We start from the raw sequence: 25263 nt of genomic DNA, 5'->3' as shown, positions 1-25263 counted from the left end.
CCCTGTCATGCAACACCGAGACAGAAAATCACTGTCCAACCCATCTTGTCTGCGTTGTCTCCATATAAACTTCTGCTGCTCCTCCTGAGAAATGTTTTGGTATTTAGGAGAGGGCTGTGGACATATTTTTAAAGTTGAAAAATTGAGAGGGTCTAAAATCCCAGATACTAAGAAGCTAACTTGAGAATGGAAGTGAGATTTTGGAAAATGACTGAGAAAACTGAAAAAAATCAGTCTGATTACAGTAATTTCTGGTAAATAAAGAAAATACTGCACATTGAATATGAAAAGACCTTTAAAACTAGCCAAGAAAGAACCAGTGAAATACAAAAAGAAATAAAGTACAAACTCCTAACAATGGAGGAAATTTAGCAACAATCCAGTACATGTGAAGTGATAGATTCACTTAATCTCTTGAAGTTTTCACAGTAAGACTGAGTGCCTTTCTCATTGATAGTGCATGAAATGCATGAAATCACAGCATAAAATAAAACTTTGCTTTTAAGCTGTAAGAATTTGTTTACCCTCAGATTTCCTAGTGACTGAATTGTGGGAGACAAGGGAGGAAATAATACCAAAGTAAACAAAGCACTTATGAAAGGAGATGAACAAGAGTAAATGGGCCTTAGTACAATAGTTAGAAAAATAGTAAAAAGTATGTGAAATAAAGTGACTGGGCAAATTATGTTCTCAAATGCCTCCATGTTTAGATATACCAGTATAAAGTTGTCTATGTCAACAGTTAAATAGCGTGTCATATGATGAAAAGCATTGCCTGCATGGCCACTTTATTAGGAACAAGTATTTTAACACAAATAGGAAAGAACTGAAGCAAATGAAAGAGCAGCAGCAGTTCTACGTACCTGTAGCTATTTGATGGGACAAAAATGTAACTTGTGAAGAAAGAACTACCTTAATTCTGCGTTTCTTATTTTCATAGTAAATTAGAGTTTGTTTATTTTCATAATTAGTATCGGGCATCTTTTCTGAACCATAATTAGTATTGGGCGGGTTCTTTTCTGAACCTACTACTAGTTAGCAGGAACCAGTATGACTGAGATATGGGCAGCAGGGTCACTTGTGCACTTCTGTGACCAAATGACTAAACTCATTATCAGTGCAACACCTCTGTAGCCATCAATGCTATTATGGCCTTATCAGTGCTGTTTAGGGAGCTGGGTGCACCAGGAGCTTAGGAGAGGGTAAATACTTTCCCTTTTGTTTTCTCCATTAAAAGAGGCTGACTCCAATCAGAAGAGTCTGATCCTTCTCAGAAAGTGCATGAAGTCCTTACCCAGATTGTCATGTTTCCAAGCTGTTTCATGTTTCCTCACCCAGGCAATTTTTCCTGATACAGAAACCTAGCTACAAGGAAAGAAGGAAGCGAGTTTTAAAGGAGATTCTGTGAAGAACTGCGAGTGCAATTATTCTGGAAGCAGTAGCCTGTAAAAATTTATTATGGGGTCATCTTATGCATTTCCAGTAACAATAAAAAAATTAAGGGATGCCTCAGTCTAGGGATCATGTAGAAATTCAGAACAAAAAACCCAAGCAAAGCTTCTAAGTATATATTCATCAACAACAAAACATAAGTGATATCATTACCTGTACGGTTCAAATCTTATTGTGCTTCAGTGCATTTGAACTATTCATTCAGTTGTCAGTAGATGTAAATTAAAGCATGTTCATCTGATCATTCCATCTTGATCCCTCCCTGAGAGTGTCCAGCCTATGCCACTTTTAATAAATGTAGTGCCGTACACTGGAACAATTCTCATATAAAGGCTCCAAACCCACCAATCGACACCCTCAAAAAACCCACTCCTAATCTGAAAACACTTTTGAGAAAGTTAACTGGTTCTCTCCTTCATCGGTTGGCAAGTTTATTATCACCTTCCTTATCACACCAACAGAATGGGAATGTCCCACAGCATGGCTGCAGCCATGGCTTCCACATGATGTTGTACAGGGAGAGCTGCTCTGGGACTGGGGTCAGTGTCTGGCGATGCTCTTCTACGGCTCTTCCAATCTTCTTTATTATAGTGTCAAAGAGAGGCTCTGTGTCAGCCGTCAGAGGTTTGGCTTCAGAAGGGTCTCGTGAGAGATCAAACAGCAATGGAGGATCATGATGGGTCACGCCTTCCCCAAAACATGGGCAAACTCCTTTTCCATAACAAGCCCCAGCCCCAGGTGGATCAAAGAGAGGGGTCACATAGTGAGCCTTCCAGATGGCTCCACCTGACAGGAAAAAAAGAAGGCTCACAATGATACTGGTGTTTTTCATGAGGCATTAGAAAACTGAATGTTTTTCTAGAGTTCTTTCTTACTGCATTTCATCTCTACATTTATTATACAGTGTCATAATTTAATTTAAAATTAAGTGCCACAATTAAATTAATAATGTAAAATTATTTCTGACATTTTGAAATTCCTCCAAAATTTTCAACAGCTATCAGTTATCTCTCACTTTATTTTTTATGGAATTTGGGGTTTCCATGGCTTGCTTCCATGCTAAAATAGCAGAAGGACAGACAAAAGGCTGAGGCAAGGACTTCTACATGAAAGAAGGAGGATATGGACTCCCCAGGCCTTGCATTCCGCTAGACAAGTAAGTGAGACCCATCCTGAGCTCTGGTAGCCTGCCTGGCATGCCATGTTCCTTGAAACTATAAACTAACTCTTTGTACTGTGCAATACAGGCAACACTATTAAGTTCTTTACAACCTTAAGCCTGGATCTACTTGGAAAGCTGCAGTCTAAATGTATTAGACAAACATGCACTCCCACAGATTGAACCTAATTCTTGGGAAAGATGTTCTGTACTCACCATCCTTCTGGTGCCACCGCACAGCATGTAAGTGAACGCCACAGTAATGAAACAGAAACTCGTGCTCTGAGTGCTCAACTGTTCCTCGCAGTAAAGGCATCAGATTCCGTCCATCAATTACCCTAGCAGAAAAAAAATGGAGACCGTTAGACTAAGATAAGATGTACAGGACTGTGTTCCTTCTTCACATCTCTTCTTGGAACTGTCAGCTCTGAATAAAGAACATGCCTGTAGAAGATTGCGGGTGGATGCTGAATCTCAAATGCAGAGAAGTACCTGAGCTGCGGTTAACATTTGTGTGTCTAGAAAAGGAGCAGGAGTGAAAAAGAAAATGTCAGATTCTTAGAATGAGTCTCCAAGCTAGATTTTCCATTTTTTTGGGAGAGAAGGAGGAATAAAGACAGTTGTGTTTGTACCTGTCCTGGGGTAGTACCCCTCCAGCCAGATGAACTACTGTAGGATAAATGTCCATAAGGCTTGTCGGTTCATTGATAACTGTGCCTGCAGGCAACACTCCTGGCCATCTAAATATCCCTGGGACACGGATTCCTCCTTCCCAGCCTCCCATGCCTTTTCCACCTTTCATTAAAGAAATAATAAGTTCTCATTTAAAAAAAAAATCACTTAAAATAAAGAGAAATTTTAGGCAAACATCATTGCATTATCATAAGCTAATGCTACCTTTATAAACTTTTTCCTACCTTTTTGTTGTTACGGCTAAGCTCCTTCTCCTGGGCATCATTCACCATATTGGACCCTTCAAGTGACCTTACACACTTAATCCCTTATATCGTTTTATGAACACATTGCCCCATCAGAAATGTGTGGATAAAATTTTCAAGCATAAAGTGATTTCCCAGCCTAGCTCTCCTATCTCTTTTATAGTCATGTAATGTACCTTGTAGTAGTTAAGACAAGAAATCAGATGTAAGGTACAACTAATATTTAGTGAGAAGTTATACAGCCTTAATAAAAATTAACTCATGAGGGGATGACAGTTTGAGAATTCTTGCTTATTAAGAATACCTGTAGAGGCTAGAATTGTCTGCATTTTTAAATGTCTAAGAAGTATGAGACTAATTTGCTTCTCAATGAAAAAAACTGTTACTCCTCAGGTGTACAGTCTTATCTAAGTTGCAGGGCTGTCCTGAGTACTTTACTAGTTGTTGCTAGATTGTCACTGTCCCTGACAGCTCTTACCTTTGTATATTCCATTCCAGCCACCTAGCTGCCTTTTGTGTTCTTGTCTTTCCAGCCATCCACCATGATCAGAGGTAAAGTAAACTAGTGTAGTATTTTTCAATCCTTCCTTGTCAACAGCATCTAGAACTTGGCCTGTAAGCATAGGAATATATGTGTAGTAAAAAGCAAAAATATCACTTACACTAAATAAATTTTAGCCCGTGATTGTAAACATTCATTGATATATTTACTTATCTATTTAGGGATACTGACTGTTCAAAATAAGAGGTTTTTTAGGATCAAGATTTGTAGTTGGTATTTCACTGTCTGTAAAAGAGCAAAGAATTTTTGATGCATTGTAAACCCGTTATTATTTGCATTATAACAAATGCAAGTGCAAGAACCACAGTCACAGACCAGAAGCCTGTATTATAAATGGTAGAAGTGCCATGTAATGTAAAAATATGGAAAGAAAGCATGATCCAAGACCTTATCTTATATTGTTTAGGCCATGGTTAAAATTTGCATTAGATTACTGGCTGAATGTTATGCATTAATACTATAATTCTGTTTTATTTAAAAGTTATTCTTGAGCTTTTTCTGATGCTCTTAATTGTTTGTGATGTGAAAGTGTTTGACAGGTAGGTTTGAAAACCAGTCCTTCACGTATGTGTACTAGATTCTTATGCCTTTTGCAAATGTGGCTACTTTTCCTTTGCCATGCCTGGGTGATTAATAATTCTTCTAAAAAAAAAAATAAAATAGCATGAGTCTAGTTTTTGGGGGCATACCAATTAACATTTATGAACAGTTCTGGATTTGTGAATGGGGCTGAAAAATTTTCAGTACTTGGGTAAATGCAGCAGTCACAGAGAAATAACCTGCTGGTTTACACCTGGAATGAATTTTCTTATCAGTTCTATTACATTCATGTGTGCCCTGGTTAGAAATAGATAAGACACAACCATCTGATCTTTAATAATCACTAAAAAATTAAATAATTCTCACTTATTCAGTAAGAGCAGGAGAGCTCCTTGAGAAGAGCCAAGAGGAAATGGTTAAAACTGGTAAACACTAGACCAAAAATCTGAGTGAACAGAAAGATTCATTTGGTCCAAAACTGGAGAAAATAAAAAGTGAACGCTATATGCCAACAGTGATTACATAAGACTGATGGATGTTCATTACAAGCTTAGGACTTTTTTCTTTTTTATTCTTTTTAATTGTCTTCCTTGTTCTTTTTAGTAACAATTGCATTCTTATTGTATATTAAGACCTAGGTATTAGGTAGTTGGAGACATTCTTATTTGACATCGTGACTTACCCACCATCCAGTCCATCTCCTCTACGTTGTCTCCATATAAACCATGGCTGCTCTTCCCAAGAAACTTCTCTGTGGTGAGAAGAGGAGTGTGAGAGTGTAAAAAGGAAAGAAAGAGCAGGAATGGCTTGTGCTTATTTCTGAAAAAACATAAATTAACACTTTGTTATTAGGGAGGAAGGTTCTCAACACATACAGAGGACAGTCATAATGGAAAATGGTATTATGATTTGTGTATATACACATTTCAACAATCACTAAAATCCAGTGGTTAGTGTCTGTCTGATAACATAACATTTGGCTTATATAAAATGACCTTTTTTTCCTGAATCATAGGTAGAAACGTTCCAGACTGAAGCTTCACTTTCTGCTATTGCAAACCACATTTGTGCTACTGAAACAAAGGCAGCAGCTACACCTCCTGCCAGCTGTTGCTCACTTATCAGTCTATACAATAAGGCTACATCACAGCCCTGCTTCTCCTTCCCTGACCCAAGAACTCATTTCTGCTATAAGGTGCTGTCCCTTAAAGTTACAATGTTGGTCTTATTTATAGAAATATGTATTTCCTCGAAACAGCCTAGAAATATATTTCCAACCCATGGAAATTTGGAAATGTTAACAGCTTCGTTTAAGCTGGTAATAAAAGACATCCTTGGTTTAACAATATGAGATAATTATTAATATTTTTAATCTAGAGGCATGCTAGTACTTATAATCCTATATAATATTATAAAAACTTCAGCCTTAAGTTTAAACGTTGCAAGACAAGCAAGAACCAGGAAAATTCTGATCAAAGGAAACACACTTTACCTTTCAATAAATGAAATGGATTCTCTCAAGATAAGGAATGTAGTCCTGTCTATCACCATTGGCTGCTCAGTTATCTCGTGATTTCTCATCATAATGCAGTTCCAGTATCGTACAAACCCATAACTTGAGAACCATGACATGAAGAACAGGAGACTAAACCCAGCAAGGTAAGCCAGTGTTTTCCAGTGGATTGAAATCAAGCCGGTCAGTCTTCCCAGGGAAGCGGTGAGTGTAACAAGGCAAATCATCTGAGTGGAAAGCCAAAGTTTTCTTCTAAAGGCTCTGTCCATTTCTGGTGTTTCTGTTGGTTGACAGTCACTTATTAGCGTGAAAGGCATTCCATAAAAATAGTCAAACCCGTGGTTTAAAGGGTGATGACAATGGTCGTTGCGGGATTCACAGTTAACACCTTGATGCCACTTCCCTGAAAATACAGATTAAAATAGAAAGAAATATTATTTAAAAAAGGGCCTTTCTTCCTCTAAAAAAAAATTTCAAAAATGTTTTTTTTTGCTTTTGCTGCAGGTAACTTCTTCTTCATTCTATGCATATGTAAGTATATACTGATATAACAGAATATATTGTACAATTCATGAAAGTAAACCTCTACAGATTATGAATTTCCAACAGAATTACTGGTACTCTGGATTCATTTTCATGTCCTGGAGCTTTAATCAAGTGTTAAAAATTGGACTATAAAAAGAAATAGAAATTAAGAAAAATTCAGATTTTCAGAACTGAGCAAAAATGTATCATCTTCCTGCAGACTGGTCAAGCATGAAACAGAAGGAAGAAATCCTTTTGTGAGCACACGGCAAAATTACATTGTTCTGTTGTCCTGTTGTCGCTTTACTTTCAGGGTGCTATGCAGTATTTTTTCTGGAAAGCTTTCTATGGCTTGATGTCAGGACTATGGCAACACTGAGCAACACATTGGTGCTGGACTGATAAGGGAAGTTATGAATAATGTAGTCAAGTCACTTGCAGCTCGACAGTGGCTTTGGCAGACAAAACACCAGGTCCAAAAGAAGTTGAGCTCAGGAAATTGGGATTCTCATGAAGCTGCACATACACATGTAGCTTTGTTGGATTCAAAAACTCAGAGTGATCTTATTTTAAATTCTGAAGTCTTCGTGTATCAAAAGAAACATCTCCTGACCTTTTGCAGTGCAATTTATTCTTTATTAAGAACCTATGTCCACTATTATGATGAGTGGCACATCAAAACCGTGGTTTTGCTTCAAACAGACTGGTTAGGCAATTACACAGAGACATAAAATGCTGCCTCATTTGGCTTAAACACTGAGGCTTATGAATATATGAATTAAGTAACTAAAATCTACCTCTTAACAGAGAGATGCACCTTAATTGCATTTTATGATCTCTGATGTAATGCAGGGCTTGGATACTAGGTCTATAAATCAAAAAGAACTTTTAGAATTTTACTTAAAACTAATTTGCAACTAATTCCTATTGCGGAATAAGAATCTGTGTGCTTACAGGAGGATATTATCCTAAATTAATGGTTCAGTATGTCACTAATACATATCCTAGCAGCTAACCTTGACTAGGTTTCAATGCTGCACATTACAATAGGAGCTGCTTCAGAGGGGAAAAAAAAATCTGCTTTTTGATATAAATATACAAAATGGGTGAAAGTTCAGTTCTAGGTAGATGAATTGCTTTCAGCTAAAATCCCTACTCTGTTTACCTCTTGATGTATTTATAGCAAACTATAGAATAAGCAGGTTTGTAATCAATACATAGATGCATTGGTCATAAATACAGGTGTAACTAAAATATCCTTGGATGTCAGATGCACTTCAACACCTAAATCTCCAGCTGAGGTCAATAAAAGACTCTAACATGTACAAAAGACTGTAATCTCCAGAAAATAAACTAAGTGCATAATTAAGATAAATTAACCCTTGAGGGCATATGTGATACAACATTGGCTTTCTGAATACAAAATATCTGCCAAGTGTTCCTTAACAAAAACTCTTATTAACACATCAAGCTGCAGGTTATTTGTAGGATTTAACTTTGCAATTATATAGGTTGTGCTCCGAGCAAAACCATTTGGGGGAGACTATTTAGTGCTCATACAGCTGTGTCTTTTTGGTTTTGTCTTTTTTTGTGTCTCTTGTCATCAGTGCTTTCCACCATCCCCTGCAGTGCAATTCCTTTAGCAAAGTAGAGACAGATATGATTATTTTGCCAGTGATCACATGCTGAAACTGAGCTGAGGCACGTGGCTAATAGGGATGGACTTTTTTTATGAACTGATTAAAACAATTTAAATAATATCACTGCAAAACTAATAGGAGAAGAAGATTCAGTAATGCAGAACTTAAAATGCTTGGAGGGTTTAGTTGAATATTATCCTGTATGGTTTAGATTTATTTTCCTGAAGGAATAAAAATCCATTTCTGCAGACACTTTTATTAGTAAATTCAGTTCATTTGTGCAGCCAATGTTTTTATGTGTCAGACTTAGATTTTGGATTTTGACATTTAGATGCTCAGATGAGGTGGGGAAAATAGATGAAAATTCAGCTCAGGAATGTTAGGTTTTTTATGAGTTTGTGGAACTATGTGACATATCTAAGAGAAATAATTATTTGAAAATGGATCATAACCAAACAACTAAGAAAAAAGTCCTATAAATATAAAGTAAAATGGAATTTATATTAATGTTGAAGGAGACGATGTTTTGTGGGCTGTAGTAAAATCTTAGTGGACCATAGTTGCACGCTGTAATTAAAGTAAAAAAATGATTGTTTCTATTTTTGGAAAGCCAAATCCTGTGATATTAAGAACCTTCTCTATTGTTTTGAGTGGCAGCTTTTCCCTTTGTTATGAGTCTGTTCTGATCTGTGTAAAGCATTTTCGTGCACATCTAAATGACACCCATGTTTTTGTTTTGTAGTGAAACAGCATTAGAATAATTATCATATACCTGGTAGAACAGTACTCAAGAAATAGTAACATATTTTCCATTATATATTTTAACAGCTGTGCTTGAAAGAAGGTTGACATCAAAGATTCTTTGTCAGATGCCTGTTCTTTTAAGAAAGATTCTTCTTTGGTCAGGATTTCTTCTTGCGAGCTGTTCTTACATCAAGAAATAAAAATAATTCAACTGAGGAATGAGGAGTTGCTAACTAAAACAAATGGTTTGAGTGAGATGTGCAGGTGAAACACATTCTAGACCATCTTCAGGAATGTCCCCATACCTATCAGTCCTGTGCTGTAGCCTTGCTGCTGCAGTATTTTGGCAAAAGTTGTTTCATTTGAAGGAAGCCCTCCTGAGCCGCCATTCCAAAAAATAACACGGTAATTGTTCACAGCATCCATTCCTAAAAAATACAGTAATAAACAGTCTTAGTAAATATAAATAACAGAGTACTTTCATCATAAACACTTTTACTTTTCCTGGTTTCCTTGATATTATAGTGTTAAACGTTTATCCTAATGGTGTTTATTTTTTGGGGGGGGAAATTAATCTAGGACTCTGGAAAAGATTAAGAAAGAGTTAAGTATCTCCATTATATAATGCCTCTTCCTGTTCTTTGTATCTCATGTTGAGGATGTGGGTTTTTTTATTTTTTTTATTTTATTTGGAACAGAACAGTTGTATAGGAGATTTTATATGTCACACTGTAATCCAAGCTGTATAAAGTGTGCTTACTCAGTGAGCATTTGAGGGCAGGGAGGGGGGTAGGGAGACTTCAGCCCTCCATCAGCCTCCAACTCCAGCTATCATAAGCTTGCCCAGGAACTCAACATTTCCCTGCACAGTGGTATGGCTGGTATCTGACTTATGAAACCCACAGAGCAGCTATCTAGCACTGCAATCTTCTCCTGACTTGCAGGTTTACACCCTATTATTTAACATTATAGACTGGCATAACCCCATCATACAATGTTATTTGAAGCACAATCTGTCATGGAAGCATTGTATGTCTCTGGCCCTGTTATTATAGTGGGAGGGAGCCTGTACAAGCTCATGTGCTTTTTCAAGCTATCTAACTCAGTAGCAACTGTCATGATAAAAGCAGGATGACATGTCATCTTCAAAATGTCTTGGGAATGAAGGCACTGAAGATCATTTGCAATGGAACAAGCATTAGAGAATCGCTGTTAGGAGCACATAGAGCTATTGGTTTTTCATACCTTTTCATCCCAGGGATGCAGTTTGACAGGATAGTATTTTTTCTTCAAAAACAGAACTGGGAAAAATAATATAGCTGTCAAACTGTTATTTCATAGGATGGATTAATTCTCACACATTGGTAATAAAGCTTTCCTGTAAATGCCTTGTTCTGCACCTTGACTAGAGGCAATAGATACACATCTGCATAGATTTACCCCCTTCCCTGCAGGGTTGGGCTGTTTCTAATATCTGGTGAGGAGATACCCATGACAGAAATTAACGCAGCTGGTGCTTTAGAAATGTGTTATTAGTATTCATGTTCTGTGTAATGACTTTTCTGAATTTCACAATTTGCACTAACTCCATTCTGGCTGCAATCTGTGCAACAGAGCACAAAAAGGCAACCAAAGTTGTGAGCTAGGGAGGGAGCACTCTGCTTTGGAAAATTGGATCTTTTCTGCCCAAGGTCAGTTCATTGTACCCAATATATCTAGATGCCACCTCAAAAATACTAGACATAGCTGGTATACCTTTGTGTGCCTCAGTGAGTGATGACACGTCTGTGGCACCCCTTCTATTTGCACATTGTCATTTCTTTTGTGCCCTTTGTATGACATTGTTTCTTTCAGCAATGAAACTATGTTTAAAGGCTGCTTGGTTTTGCAAGGCAAACCTGATCGGAGAGGATATCTGCCAGTGAGGAAAGCTGCTCTGCTGGGTGTACAAAGTGGAGCTGCAGCAATGTGTTGGGTCAGTTTCACTCCTTCCTTTGCCAGGCGGTCAATGTGTGGTGTCCTAAAAATGCAACCAACACCATCAGATACCATTCAGAGTACATTCAAGGGAATGGGGATGAGGAATCCCCATTATCCTTTGCCAGGCGGTCAATGTGTGGTGTCCTAAAAATGCAACCAACACCATCAGATACCATTCAGAGTACATTCAAGGGAATGGGGATGAGGAATCCCCATTATCCTTATTTTGGGAAGTTTATTCTGTTTGAAGATGTCCGGGAAGTATTTAATTTTTTTATTTTATTTTACTTTTCCCGAGTGATGGGTAAATACTTTTTCTTCTTTCTTCATTAACAATCACTGTCTGGGTAAATTTCAAACCAGTCATTACTTCCTGATTCCCAAGTCCTGTGAAGGGCTTTGAAGAAATTTACTCCACGGTCTTCAAAAGAAAACTCATACTTTTGGGGATGATGCTATGCTGAATTGGATGCTCAGCCATGAAGAGCCCCATCAGCTACCTATATTCATCAGCTACCTATCAGAAACTTTCCAGCAATGTGGATCAGGGTGAGAAACTAAGAACTTTGTTGGATAAGGAGGGTGATCATACCACATTTGGGTTTGTTCAAACAAGTAGCAAGCTGGTAGGTAGCCAGCAGACAATACTATGGCATGATTTTTAAAGAGAAGGCAAATCCTATGTCCTTGGGTCTCAAATAATATTGCAGCGATTTATACTGCATTTTGGTGTAAACTGGGAAAGAATGGCTAAACAGAGTTAAATGAGGTAAATTGTATGTTGAAAGAGGGGACAACATTTCTATGCTCAGGTATGTGTAAGAGCTTAACATTTGTCAGCGTCAGGCAATTAAGGAATAGCTGACATATTCCCACAGTTACGCATCTCAGGATATCAGAGCTGTCCCTGGGAATGCCCTATAGGCTGCGAGATAATCCTGATAGTACTTTATATTTACTATTAAAAGCATCCGTGGGAAGTCCTCATATTGCTCCAGGAAATGAACTCGAAGAGAGCATGAATAGCTGGTGATGGGCAGAGGGCTGCATTTTTTCATTAGTTAACACACCAGCCCTGTTCACTGTTATGTTTAGTTTCCTTACCTGATAGTATCATTCCCATAGCAACTTACATCCCCTATGCCAAGGTCATCAGCCATCAACAGGACAATGTTTGGCTTTGTGATGATGGAAAGCTGTGTCAGTGGTGGCTGCAGGAGCAGAACAAAAATCAGGGATGTGACCAAGGATGTCCTGAAACACAGAAGAAGGAAAGATGCCAACGATCTGGCCATTCATTACTCCCGCTGCAAGTGGCTGAAGACCCTGTGGTGTGAGCTTGGCTGCAGACCAGACCACTCTGCCCAGATGCAGAGCGTGTGTTTAATTTTGATAATTGACCCAAACATGTGTCGTGAAAAGGAAAATGTGAGGGACATACGTTTAAAATCTCGTTTTCTGACTGTTCCCAACTTCCTATGATCATTCTCATTTGGGAATTTAAATGTGACAAATGCCATATAAGTTATTTTGCTTTAGTGGCTAGGGATGTTTTTTAGAAGTTGGTCTGGGAAACTGAGAATGTGATCAACTTCCTCTGATATCCTTCTCACCGAGATAGGGACCTTTGTGTTGTGAAAATATTATGAACAAAAAATACCAATCAATAAAAAAAAAATCACACTGTGAGTATTTTTTATAAACAACTCTACTCTTTTATAATAAAGTATTAGGTTGTTAAACTTCTCCCTCTTTAGATCTAAGTATAATATATCACTGATAACTTTTTTTTTTTACCAGTAAGATGTTAGTTGCCAAATCATTTCTGCATTTGGAATGCTCAGCTCCTGCAAAACCGAGAGAGAGAGAGCCTTGTCATGTTTTTTATCTTCCTAGCAGTCATTGCATTAAAACCAGGCAAAAATCTTAATCAAAACCTATAAACATTTTCTCTGTTTTGTTTACTTCAGTGCACCTCAGATTAGACCCTAAATGAATAAAAGTGTTATTATTTTTCTTGTTAGCAATTCTTCACTTCTTAGGGGATTTTATTGTAGAAAAGTTTATCTTAAAATAGCAAAATAATTTTCCTTTGTTACACGACTCAGCTGTGTGAAAAATACTTACCATTCAGAAAGGAAGGGAAGAACGTTTTAGAATCCAGTCCTCAATATCATTTACTTCTGCGTATTACAGAAAGAGTAGCAGCCTGCTGCTTCTTCACATAATGTGCCAAGTTTCCTTTCAGGCTTGTAAGAGATATCTTAGTTTTAAAAATTCTAGTCATCCTCTTCCAATAATGACATTTCCTTAGAAGACACTGAATTTGTGACCTTCTGTTGTGTGATCCTGATCTGAGTCTTTCCCTTCTTTGTATGTGTCAAATTTCAGGGTGTGATGCTCTTTTCCCCATATCTACACAGCTTTCTGCAAAGGTTCTTCTGAGGCTTTCCTTTTCACTGCCAGCACAAGACACAGGCTTTTTTAAAGGCTTTGAAGTCAAACGACCTTAGTTCAAAGGCTTTAAAACAGGCTTCTTTCAAATTTATCCCATGTCTGTTTGAACTATCCTAAGAATCTCAAATTTATAAATTATGTTGGTCTCACATTTTGTTTTCCAGAAATGTTATTTAGCAGCTTAGCTAATATATATAGTTCATACATTTTATTCATCAACACTAAAGGCCTCAAGGGAAAAATATAAAATTTCTATGCTTAGGAAATTGGCATCCAAACATCTCTAAACACTCACTTACAAGCATCAATGCTGATGCAGCATCGCTATCTACAGGCAGTCAGACTCCTGCAGCTGGATTTGTGTCTTTGCTGTGTCCTAAGTGGGTATAGGAAAGAAATTGAAGAACACCTCAGCCATCTTTCAAATATACATGCGATGTGCCTCAAAAACATATAAATAAACCAGAGTTGGAAATATTAAAATTTAATTGTGTAATTGTTTGTCACTAGCTGCTTGTACTTCACAGGAGGGATACACTGATTCAAAGCACAGGCTGGAGCTCAAGGCTGATTTTCCCTGGAAGCTGCTGTAAAATAGCAGTAATATACAGAAAACAGTTACTGTACTGACTGATGTCATTCCTCCCAAGCCATTTCCTTAGTGAGAGGTGATGGGAGTCTGCTGAGAGAAACTTTAGCATCTTGGGTGCGAACAAGAGGGATAGTGAAAGCAGCTTGTCCTGTTCTTCCCCTTTCTGAGGAGTCAGAGTGGGCCCCAGGTCCCTGCGCGGCAGTGCAGCTCCTTGCTCAGCCCCTGGCAGCTGGGGAAGGGGCAAGCATCCACCACCAGTGAGGAGGATGCCTTTTTGGGGATCACTTTTGCCAAAGCAGCACTTAAACCATGCTGCAAGCAAACTGTCCACTTTGCTGTCTGAATTGAATTTGGCTTAAAGCAAAACTCCTCTACTCCCATTATTTAACCTCCCCAAAGTAATGCAGATTTTACCCATCTTCATCCACTTTAATAATCCAAAGGAGTATGGCTTGCAAACATTCCATATTTTGCTGTTTTCCTTTACGAATTGAACTTCTGTAATTTATCTATACTTTTCTGTCAGAAAAGATACTGAAAGGTACTACTCACAAGATATTGAAATCCCAATTCAAGCCAGTTTGCAGAAAAAGAATATATACAGAATTTTAGATACACTCAGCTACACATTTCACAGAAACAGTACTCACTTAGGGCATCAGTTTGGCAACACTCAGTGAAAGGTTTTGCAGCTAATTCCATTTGATTTGTAAAATGTCCAAAAACATCTTCTAAAAATTTGTTCTGTAGACTTGATATAGACACAATAAAGGACAGACTCATGATAACAAGTTGCCTGCAGCTGACTGCTCTCACTTTGTGCACACACATGTATGAAAATGTTTTTGTAAAGGGAACGCCTTTTAAAAACTTTCTCAAGATTTTTTGATCTACAGAAACAACAACAGCAGCAAAATGTTTCCAAATACCCCTTAAAATTTGCCTGTTCATTTCCCAGCATAGTAAAGGAGGAAGGAATACAGTACCTGGTCAAGTTATGATCAGAGCAGACGGCTGATAGACTGGATTGTGAGCTTATTTTCAGCTGACTTAAACGCATTCCAAATTTTTCAGCACAGTAACTGCTGCTACAGCACAGCATCTAACATGTGTTTCTGAAGGCTGTCCTTAAGTCTGCCCTAGCTGCTCCTGTGCACTTCGCCACAGGAATGCCGTACTGGAACTTGCAAGCAGCTGGATGGATTAGCTTCCCCTGGAGTCCCTTAAGCTACACATCCTACTGCCATTTGCACAATGATAACATTCATACACTTTGAGGGCTGGAGCTAAGGAACATCAGAAATGTAGCTAAAATGCTTTCTGTTCATGCAGATATTTCTCAAGGGAGGGAAAGGACCTCCTTGAAGTCTGAGACACTCCAATGAAAGACACTATAAATAACAGTTCCCCATAAAGCTTTCCTCATTTCCACTAAGGAAAACAGAAGATTGCTGTACTTACGAGGTAACAATTCTTTGTCTGTAGAGATAGGAATTCACTGAATATCTTCACTTTATGGCAACCTCAAGTGTCGCAGTGATGACAAGTTCATCTCTGCATGCACAGTGAGAAACAGTGTTAGGGTGTGGGGAGGAAATACTGGCAAGAAACCTGAGTTTCCTGTTTCAGAAAATGAATCAGCCTACTTCTTAATGCTGCCTGTTTTCTAGTCATCACACAAAGAGACAAATTAAGGTTACATGCTGGCTAATGCTTGCTTTCTTGATTTTTTGTGTAAGTCCTGTTGTACTGAGCACTTTGAGAGACTATGAGCTACTATGAAACAGCAATCTTGATTTACTGACAGGGAACTTGTGATTTCATATCTTAAAAGAGAAGGAAGTTGTTATGAGGTGGTGGTTCATAATCAGTTGCAATGCTCATGTTAGTTTGCTAACAGAGCACCTTTGAGGCACGTTACAGCACCATAGGTGACCCCTCTCCTGCTTTCTCCCACCCTAACATTTCCATGCTGGAGTGGTTACAGCCAACATGTGCAGGAGGAGTGATGTGTATGGTTTGCCTTCTCAGTGCCTGCTTCCTTATCTCCAATCATGTAATAGCATCTCAATCAGTACATTTCCAGTTCCCATTCTCCTTCACCATGCCTTTAGTGCTTCGGGATTCATTAAAATATGTAGGATTTCTTATTGCTTAATGCCCTCTGCTACTGTTTATTTTCTAAAAAGACCTTCTGAGGTGCTGGGTTTTTCTGTGTAATTTGCAATCAACCCCAGCCAGGCCCTGCTGAATGGGAGAGCCCCTCTTGCATCTGGGGTCTCCTCCACAGTTGTCCCATTGTCCTTGTGGTTTTCCATGACTTCTTGCAAATTCCTTAGCATTTGTAATGGAGAACCACAAACTATAAGTGCTGTGTTATTTACTAAATTTAGAGTATAGCAGAAAATTGAATGCATGTGTGCAATTACACTGCAGAGACACATCTCTGTTGTTTTATATGTAGCCTTGTTCTAACACGAAGAGATCTAGAACAACTCACTGCTCTAAGTAGCACTTGTTGAAACTTGGCTGCTGGGAATTACTGCCTGGGCACAGCTATCGTGTAAAGAAGCAGTCATGCTTGTGTTCTAAAGAATTTATTGTCACAGTGACAAATTTCGTTTATTTTGGTGTATGACCTTTGAAGGAAGGAAAGGTGAATGCCTTCTTACTGGTATCATGTAAAAAGAGCGTTTTTAAAAGGCCTAGGCAAAGAACATACTGTCCCCAACCACGGCAGTAACCTGTTTCTCTATGGGGAAAGCTTTAGAAAGTCTGTAGTTGCTCAGAATGTGGAATGAATGTGGAATTTTCCAGAAGACTTGCATACTCTTATTTTTTTGTCCTCGTTTAATCTGAGTACTGGAGGAGGTAGCACCCACTGACCGTATTAAAGTACTACAACATCTGAACGCCCAACTGAGCAGTGGTTTGAAACTAGGATACGATGAGTAAGAGGCTCCCTCTAGCGACTGATTTATTTTTGAGATCTTGTGTTTCAGAGAACATTGGATTCACCCTCTACCTTTCTAAAAGACATTGCACAGTGATGTAAAATGGTGTTATTTCTTGAAACTCTGATTTGCACTAGGACTTCAAGGCCTAAATGCCCAGGAGCTGTTGCAGAGTCTAGCCTATTGTCCTGGAGCATGTAATCCAGTTTTGCGACACTGGGAAGGAACTTGGTCCGTGCACTCCTGGACTGCTCTGCAATGTTAGGCAAAGTGCAGTAGGTGGGGGCGAGTGGAAGAGTCTCTTAAAAAATGTATTCCTGGTCTCAGTTAAAGTGGTAATTCAGATGCTCCAGTTCCTGCATAAAGCTCAGCATAGAAGGCTGCTTCTCACAATTCTTAGAGAATGATTCAGATTACATACAAGACATCTAACCTCTCAAGGAAACCTGAAAATCAGTGTGTTTCCATTTTTGAAAAACAATTTGCTGTGCTGCCTAACTGTTACAGCCTGCTTTGGCCAGTAGAAATGATAGGGGCCAGGTACTTAAATTCAGCATTGTGGGATAGGAACTTAGGAGAAGGAAAAAAAAAACCCTTTTTTTTCTGGATCTTACTCCTATAATTTTTGGTGGATTTTTAATTTTTTTTTTTAAACGAAAAGCCATGAATAAGGTGTATACTACAGCGTTTACAACAGGAACCATGGCTCTGGATTTCCCTTTCACAAATCCCACCTTTTCAAGAGAGATGGATATTAGCACTCTGAAGAGTAGCTTATAGCTTGCTATGAGATAGTTAAAACCAAAAAGAGCTATGACCACTCTGTCCAGCTAAGGAAACGTTGCAGTAGATGACCTTCAATACAAAAGAATTAGGCTTGTCCTTGTGCTTGCCTGTACAAGAGGGTGCTTAATCCAGAATCCTGAGGCCCTTCTGCTACCTTTGGTGATGCAACATTTTTTTATTGCAGGTTTGCAACTTCTTTGTCACTCAGGACAGCACAGCCCTAGTGTTGTCCGACAGAAGAGGCCGTTTCTCTGTGTGCTGCTGTAGAGGGGTATCCGCCTCCTCTAAGCACCATATTATCACTCCTGCTGTTGACCTCTTAGGAGAATGCAGGCTGTGTGTGCATCCATGATACTTTTTACAGATACTACTTTTTAAGAACAGCCACATGTAAATTAAATGCTTAATCACAGACAGGTCTTCTCTTGTCCTCTCATTCTTCTGTTGCTGCAGTGTGTATAGTGAGAGCCTAATGTATACATATATTTCTGGTATGTGTGTAGTTGTTTTTTTTTTCCAATGGAAAAGAAGAGCAAATTGGATTTGGAACAACTTTTAGGTAAATGAAGCTGCTAGCCTAAAATTTACACTGAAAACACTAAAAAACAGAACAGAATCTTTCACAACCAATAAGATCAATAAAAAGTGAGGACATCTGAAAAAAATGGATTTTCTCTAACAACCTATATAATACATAAAACTAATCTTGACATCTTATGGGAGCAAGGAACATATCTAATGTTTTTAAAACCCTTGCCCTTTAAAACTGCTTTAATCTATAAGAGGCTGGGATAAAGCACAAGAGTGCATGAGGATCTGAAGGTATTGCCTGATCCCATGTTCTGCTGCTTTATGAATTTTCCAGCACTGCAGCTGTTCTTGCAGATACCAAGAGCTATAGTCTCAGTCATGCGGTGTGCTGTTCCAGCTACAGGGGGCTGATTATAAATTTACAGTATTTAGTTTCAGACTCTTTTCTGATTCTGAGACTAAATACATTCACATAGGTAGAGACTATCTAGAAAAAATATTATGAAAATTTTGCAAAATATTTTTACTAGCATGATCTTTTACAACATACAGTGAAAAGCTGTGAGCCACTGGTATCACTGAACAAAGACTAGATAAGGCACGCACAGGATGTCACAGATTTTATATGTTTTTATAAACTCAAGCAGTATGAAGTTAGGAATGCCTTTGTGCTAAGAGACTTTATCAAAGATTTTCAAGCTGAAGTATAGGAGATATTGGTTTCTATTATTTGATAATTAGCCATTAACAGTAATGGATATTAATAGTTGGACATTATATAAAATTCTAGCAAAATAAAGACCTGAACAATACTGAGCATTCCATAATAAGGTCAATTTTTCTGTCTATGCTCATGTTTGTCTGCAAAACCCAATAGCAAAGAGAAAAAGAAACCCTGGAATACCTTTTTGTAATAGTTACTGTTCTAGATTTATAGTCATTTTGCTCCTTATTACTAGTGTTCATGAGTGAACTTAAAACTATCTTCATTATTTTTCTGGAAACTGTCACAAACTGCAGTTTCTGCACTTAGTATTTAAAAAGACATGACATGTTGGTTTCAAGCTTACCAATTGTAACATTATGACTGAAAAACAACAAAGAGAAAAAATATTATCACTGACCTGTATGTATAGAGCCTATAATATAGTTCTTGATAAATCAAAGCACTTTTGAATAGTATTTTTTTGAATAATATTTTTTTTTTAATACAAGTGTGAAGAAGAATACTTGCTCACAACTGAGGATTGATTTCAGAGACTAAGTCCTCTTGCCTATTTAAAATCACAAGTCATGTAAATTACCCATTGCAGTTACAACAGTTGAGCACCCAAACAGCTCCAGAAATGCAGAAAGGAGACATGGAGGTTCATCGCAGGGGTGTTTAATTCCTTTTCCCCCTTGTGTACATTTTATTTCAATATGTCTGATTTTCCTACCTATTCCCTCCCTCTTGGCTTTTTATGGTTTGTAATTAAGTACTGTACACCCTCCTTTGTAAAGGCCAGAGAATTATATTCTACTGCTAGTGCAGCTTGGGGAAGGTTGTCACTACAGGATATAACCACAAAATGTAATTAGAAAATTTTATATTTTTCTCCTTTTCTATATAAGTATTGAGTCATTAAGAAATGTCTTTGAAATTGTGAATTCTCTTTCACTTTCTTGTTATGGATTTTTAAGTATTGACTTTACAGGTGACATTGTATTAAACAGATTTTCAGAAGCAGAACTAGAATTTCCTTCTTTCATTTTAAAAATGAACAAGTCTAGTACTTGGTAAAATACTTCTACAGAAAACAAGTACAATTCCCTTGTATTTTACATGCCGTGTATTTACTAACTATAGCACTCATTTAAAAGTCTCTTTTAGTTTTGTCATGGAATTTACCATCTCGGGATTACCAATGAAGCAGATCAGATTTCCCACAAACTGCAGACTTCTTTCCTTCCCTTGTTGTATTACAGACACTGGCCAGTTTCAAAATATTTAACAAACCAAGAGCTTCCCCTGCAATTTTATAACTTAACTGGTCTCCAACCAGCAATATCAGGTACTTGATTTCTGCTATGTTGCCAAAGTCAACATTTGTCTCTTGGGCTCTCCTACCTTTTGATCATCAGCAATATGTGCTACATCTACCTCAAGGTTTACCGAGGAATCAAAGAGGCTCCAGGCTCTTCATTTGTTCCCAGATTTCTGTCCCCCACAAACTCCCCCTCTCCTGTCCCAACACAGCCACACAGCAGACCTCGACCTAAGCCCCCTTGTTTCAGTGTCTTTACCAATCCTAAATTCTTACTTTGCTGCAGAAGACCTGTGGAGTCAGGTGCCTCCTGAATAGAGCCTTTTATTCAGCTCTCTCTTTCCACTGTGTGGAGACCCTGGTGTTTCAGACAGCTTGGGCTGACTGCTCAGATGCTGTCCCAATGTTTGCTAATATTTGTGGGATCTGAACCCCCCATGTTTCCTGACGTGGACTATGGTTTCAGATAGCACGGGAGCTGCATTATTCTCTCTTTTCTCTCTGCTTTCATCTATCCCCTTCTAGAACAGTTAAGAAACAAGAGAATTGTCCTGGTTTTTGAAGCTTAACTTCTTTTAGACAGACATAAACCCACGGATTTTAGACAAACCTAAAAATACTAGAAATGTAACTTTGACTTCAGAAGACTCAGCTCTGAAGTGTCAGCATTAGGAAAATTACATCTTAGCAGCTCTAAATTGGTTTACATTTCTCCTGTGTTTATGAGAGTGAATTATTTTTCATATATATTTCATTATGGTATAGGCATATGCATAGTGTCTCTCTTTGTCTATCTACACGCAGAAAATTAAAAGCAGACTGTTAGCAGTGAAAACAGGTCCACATGTAGTAATTAGAATATTTATTATGCTAGAGAACTAACTAGTTTGCTAATAAGTATGAAAAATGTATCTGAAGAAATGCTAGTTATCAGAGCCAAAGAATTTCCTGTACTGAGGAGAAGATTATATGAACAGTGTTTGGCATTACTTTTATATGCCAGCTCCAAACGTTCATTAATGTAACAATTGTGATCCATAATGTAATGGCAGCTTCCACATGTTTAGACCAATAAGGAAGTCTTATTATTACTTTTTTAAGCTCTGATATTAATAATCAGCTAAATTCCATTACGTTTACTGCAACACACTGTAAATACTAAGGCAGAAATTATTTAATAGGGCAACACTTGAAGAAGATGAAATCAGGGAGAAGTTGTTAAAAGAAAATTATTTGTGTACTCCTATACATTTAAAGTATTTTAACACATTTTGGATATATAGCATGTGCATGGCAGCTATCTCAGTTATCCCAGCTTGTTTGTTTAATTTAGTCAGAAAGTCAGGTAGGGATTTAAATTATGCAAAATATATAATAAATCCAACTAACAGTACATCAAAACTGAAACTCTCCAATTTGAGGAATGGAAAAAAGGCTCATATATAATCTTGTGAAAAACAAGCTTTTCAATATAGAAAACAAGTTTACATATTTCAGTTACTGGGTTGAAATATAACATATGCTTGAATGATGTGGTTAGAAGCCACATTCCTTGCATTAGCCTTAACTTTTTCCGCCTTTTCTAACGAGATGTTATGTATGCATTACACTTTCAACTCAAGATTCTTAGTTAAAATGCTTATTTAAAACAAACAGTTCTTGAAGCCACGCCTCATTTTCTATTACTAATACAAACACTTGCTGCAGACCTCATTCTAGATTGCGTTTTTTTATTGTGGACATTTTAGTGCTTATGAAATCCTAGTACATTTTGGTGCCTTAAATGCTTTGGTGTCCCTTTTCAACAGAAAAAGTCTTTCATTTAGAACTTCCAAATGCTTAAATGTCTTCTGGCTAAAATCTTGGTGACGTTTTTAAAACTTACTGACGTTGCTTTCTGAAAGTGTGGTTTCACCACTAGAGGGTATAAAAATACAACATTGACCAGCAAGTAAAACCGACCTGATACACAAAGAAAATAACTACGTTATTGCTTTTAAGATCCAGAGGTTCTTCCAGCTTTCTTTTCAACACAGCTGTTCAGTTAACAGAATATTGTTCTCAGGCAAAAGGTGAATCAAACCCATATATTTACCTTGATTGCTTGCACACAAACTGCTGTGCTCCAATGTCTTTGAATACCAGAGTTCACTTCAACTTGTGTGTTAAGTTTGCAACACCGAGCCTAAGCATTCTCTAAAGGCGGAAATCTGAAGCCTAGCTATGCATTAGGTAACCTAAACTTCTTAGTAAACTGCACAAGTATTTTAATAAACCTACTTTCATAAGACATTTGATTTTTTTCATAAGGCTAAGGATTTTTGATGAGTCCTTGTCCTCTGTATCTCTACTTCGCAATTTTCAATCCAAAGCTCTTATGGTGACAGATGTTTTTGTAATGTGTTTGAAAATCCTTTGAGAGAATTTATCTGTATACAGCAATGCAGCATCTGAGAACAGGCAGGTGTTTAAAATGCAGTTGGGTTGGTTCCTAACCATCTGATGATATAATGAAAATATAGTATGCGGAGTAGTATATCACTGTAGTGTCTCAAGTTTAAGCTCAGTTTCTTGGTTAAACTTAACTGAAGGTTTATATGTTGAAATTTTAACACCTGTAAGTTACAAACTAGATACTTAAATTCTAAGACAACCTCCTTTGAATGTACACAGCAGAAACAAAATGCACAAAATAGGGGATAGCTATGTCTATCCTTTGCCACTCAGAAGATCTTTCTAACATAACCCAATAAAATCTGTCCTCTACTGAAAACTCCCACAGGACAAAATTTTGTTGAAGACTGCTCAAATAGTTTGTAATGGATTCCTTACCTATTTAGAGAAGTAAATGGTGTACAGATTGTTAGGTGGAATCTCTAGACTCAGGGTTTATTCTATATGAGTGCCTTTTAATTTCAATCTATACATGTTTCTATTCATTCACCAGTAGGAAGGGCACTAATTCTGGTGTACTGGGTATATTATGATTTGAATTATTATGTATTTTGCAGAATTAAAATCCCCACTTGACTTTCTAACTAAATTCGTTCACTTTCCTGAAGCAGTTTGAAGTGCAATACAACTTGCAAAAGAAAGACTTCAGATATTCCATGGGCTTTGCTTTACAATTCTCAGTGACACCACCTGCAGGAGATTTAGGCACTCCAGGGGACCTCAACCACCTCAGACATGAAAAACCTACTCTAAAAATAAAGAATAAATAGAAATGATTAGGCTGTCAAAAGAAATTTATTAGCTTTCAATAAGATACAGTAACTGAAGATATCATAGAATCACCAGGCTGGAAAAGACCTCTTGGATCATTGAGTCCAACAATTCCTATCATATCTTGGTTTTTCTTTCTACTTTCTTTCATTGATTCATTTTCTTGTGTGGAGTAAAATCTTCTCAAAAATAATAATTTCCACTAGTCTTTAACTGCTATCTTTTCTCTCAGGTAAAAAAACATTAGCAACCAATGAATCCTGGTTTAGAAGCAGACCTGTAGCTAGAAAAGATAGAAAAAAGTCCTCAGATTATATGTAAAGTACCAGAGAATCAGAGGATAAATACATTTTTTTTCATGAAGCTGAATATACATTTATACATTCAGAAGAGATTTTGACTTCCTTAGAGTTTGCTAAAAGGATTAGGTGAAAAAAAAGCCCACGTTTATTTAAAAAACATCTGCTGTAAAGAATTCCTCCTTGAAACAGTCACCTTTCATTGCCTTCTGCCATACACATCAACAGTTTTGCTTCAGCTCAAGCTGAGGCAAAGAAAAACAAAATGGGAGCAGACACAGGGCCAGCATGAATAAATAGTCTGATCCCTGTTTATTCCTCACTTCTTGGCACAGGCTCTCTGATAAGAGCGGGAGGGGGAAGTCTAACAGCCCAAACCTCTGCATAAGGAGCACTACCTACAGCCAGAGCACCACCTATGGCCCTGGCCCTTATTAAGACTTAGAGAGCCCAGGCTCTATGTGCTTTGGAGAAGAAAGGGTGACTTTAACCTACCGCAGCTGTGGGGAAAGGTTTATTCCCACCTACTGGGTTCAGTCAGCTGCATTGACACCAGCTCTTTTCCTGAAGCAGTCAGAAGAAAGTAGTTGCTCTGTGCCAGGTGTGTTAATTCTGCTGGAAATGAAGCAAAGGAGTGTGACACAGAGGCTATTTGGGAAGGGAGGCAAAAGTCTTTTTGGCTTCCTTACAGTCTGAGCCTGTGAACAAGGAGACGGACTCAGAGAAAGCTGAGGATTTGGTCTATGCTGTGCTTGTGGAGGGCGTGTGTCCATTGTGGGCACCACTTGAGTGACTGGTATCACATATTAGCATATATTGAACTTTGTTTCAATTACTGTTTTCTCATTAATGGTATGCTCCTGGGTTCATCCTTTTTGTGGGTTTAGGCCTCTAGATGACACATCCTCTAATTCTCTATACTACAATTGGTGAACTGATCCATGCAGGTTGTAAGGTGATGGTAGTGGAGTAAGCCCTTCTCTGAGATCACACTGAAACTGCGGGAAATGCTAGAGGAGTAACAGCTCTCAAGCATGGCTCATCTATGGATGGTTTAAAAAAGTAAGCAGTTTAATTATTATCCAAACTGGGTGAGAAAGCTATGTAGAGACATACTGTCTTCTGTCTGTCTTGAACTGAATGCTGCATGTACTACATACTTGAGTAAGTGTCAAAAGGAGACCTTGCCATACTTTTAAAATAAATACTGACAATACTAGGGAAATTATAAAAAAAAAAAAAAGTAGGAGAGCAGTGACATGGGGATGATGTTTAGAATGCCAGGAAGACTGACCTGAGCAAGTCTAGGCTAGCAGCGCTAACATTACCTATCAGACAA

At 37.8% G+C, this 25263-nt stretch overlaps 1 protein-coding gene across 4 annotated transcripts; it reads right to left on the bottom strand.

Annotated features, from left to right (window-relative positions):
- Positions 1-277: 277 nt before the first annotated feature.
- Positions 278-15703, bottom strand: LOC138730455 (arylsulfatase D-like). 4 transcript variants are annotated; one of them, XM_069875641.1, is made up of 12 exons: positions 15564-15674; positions 13181-13512; positions 12851-12900; positions 12158-12307; positions 10972-11093; positions 9379-9501; positions 6144-6567; positions 5334-5470; positions 4028-4162; positions 3244-3406; positions 2828-2949; positions 278-2238 (listed from the first exon to the last, which is right to left on the bottom strand). In XM_069875641.1, exons 2-12 carry the CDS (start codon positions 13181-13183, stop codon positions 1868-1870), a joined length of 1800 nt encoding a protein of 599 aa, XP_069731742.1. In that variant the 5' UTR covers positions 13184-13512; positions 15564-15674; the 3' UTR covers positions 278-1867. The 4 variants fall into 4 exon arrangements, with proteins under 4 accessions (XP_069731742.1, XP_069731750.1, XP_069731760.1 ...); XM_069875649.1 differs by lacking the exon at positions 13181-13512 and having other exon boundaries at positions 15564-15703; XM_069875659.1 differs by lacking the exons at positions 12851-12900; positions 13181-13512 and having other exon boundaries at positions 15564-15686.
- Between the last annotated feature and the right edge of the window lie 9560 nt (positions 15704-25263).

The sequence above is a fragment of the Phaenicophaeus curvirostris genome, chromosome 1 (genome assembly GCF_032191515.1).
Source record: "Phaenicophaeus curvirostris isolate KB17595 chromosome 1, BPBGC_Pcur_1.0, whole genome shotgun sequence".
Lineage (NCBI taxonomy): Eukaryota > Metazoa > Chordata > Aves > Cuculiformes > Cuculidae > Phaenicophaeus > Phaenicophaeus curvirostris.
Note: the sequence above shows the minus strand (reverse complement) of the source record. Positions and strands in the feature narration are given on the sequence as shown.

Bases quoted from the DNA above. Each gene is read 5' to 3' on its own strand.
- LOC138730455 (XM_069875641.1), bottom strand. The intron at 9,502-10,971 runs GTTTGCCTTGCA...TGTATTTTTTAG, and splicing joins CAGATATCCTCTCCGATCAG to GAATGGATGCTGTGAACAAT. The intron at 6,568-9,378 runs GTATGGGGACAT...CTGTATTTTCAG, and splicing joins CTACAGCACAGGACTGATAG to GGAAGTGGCATCAAGGTGTT.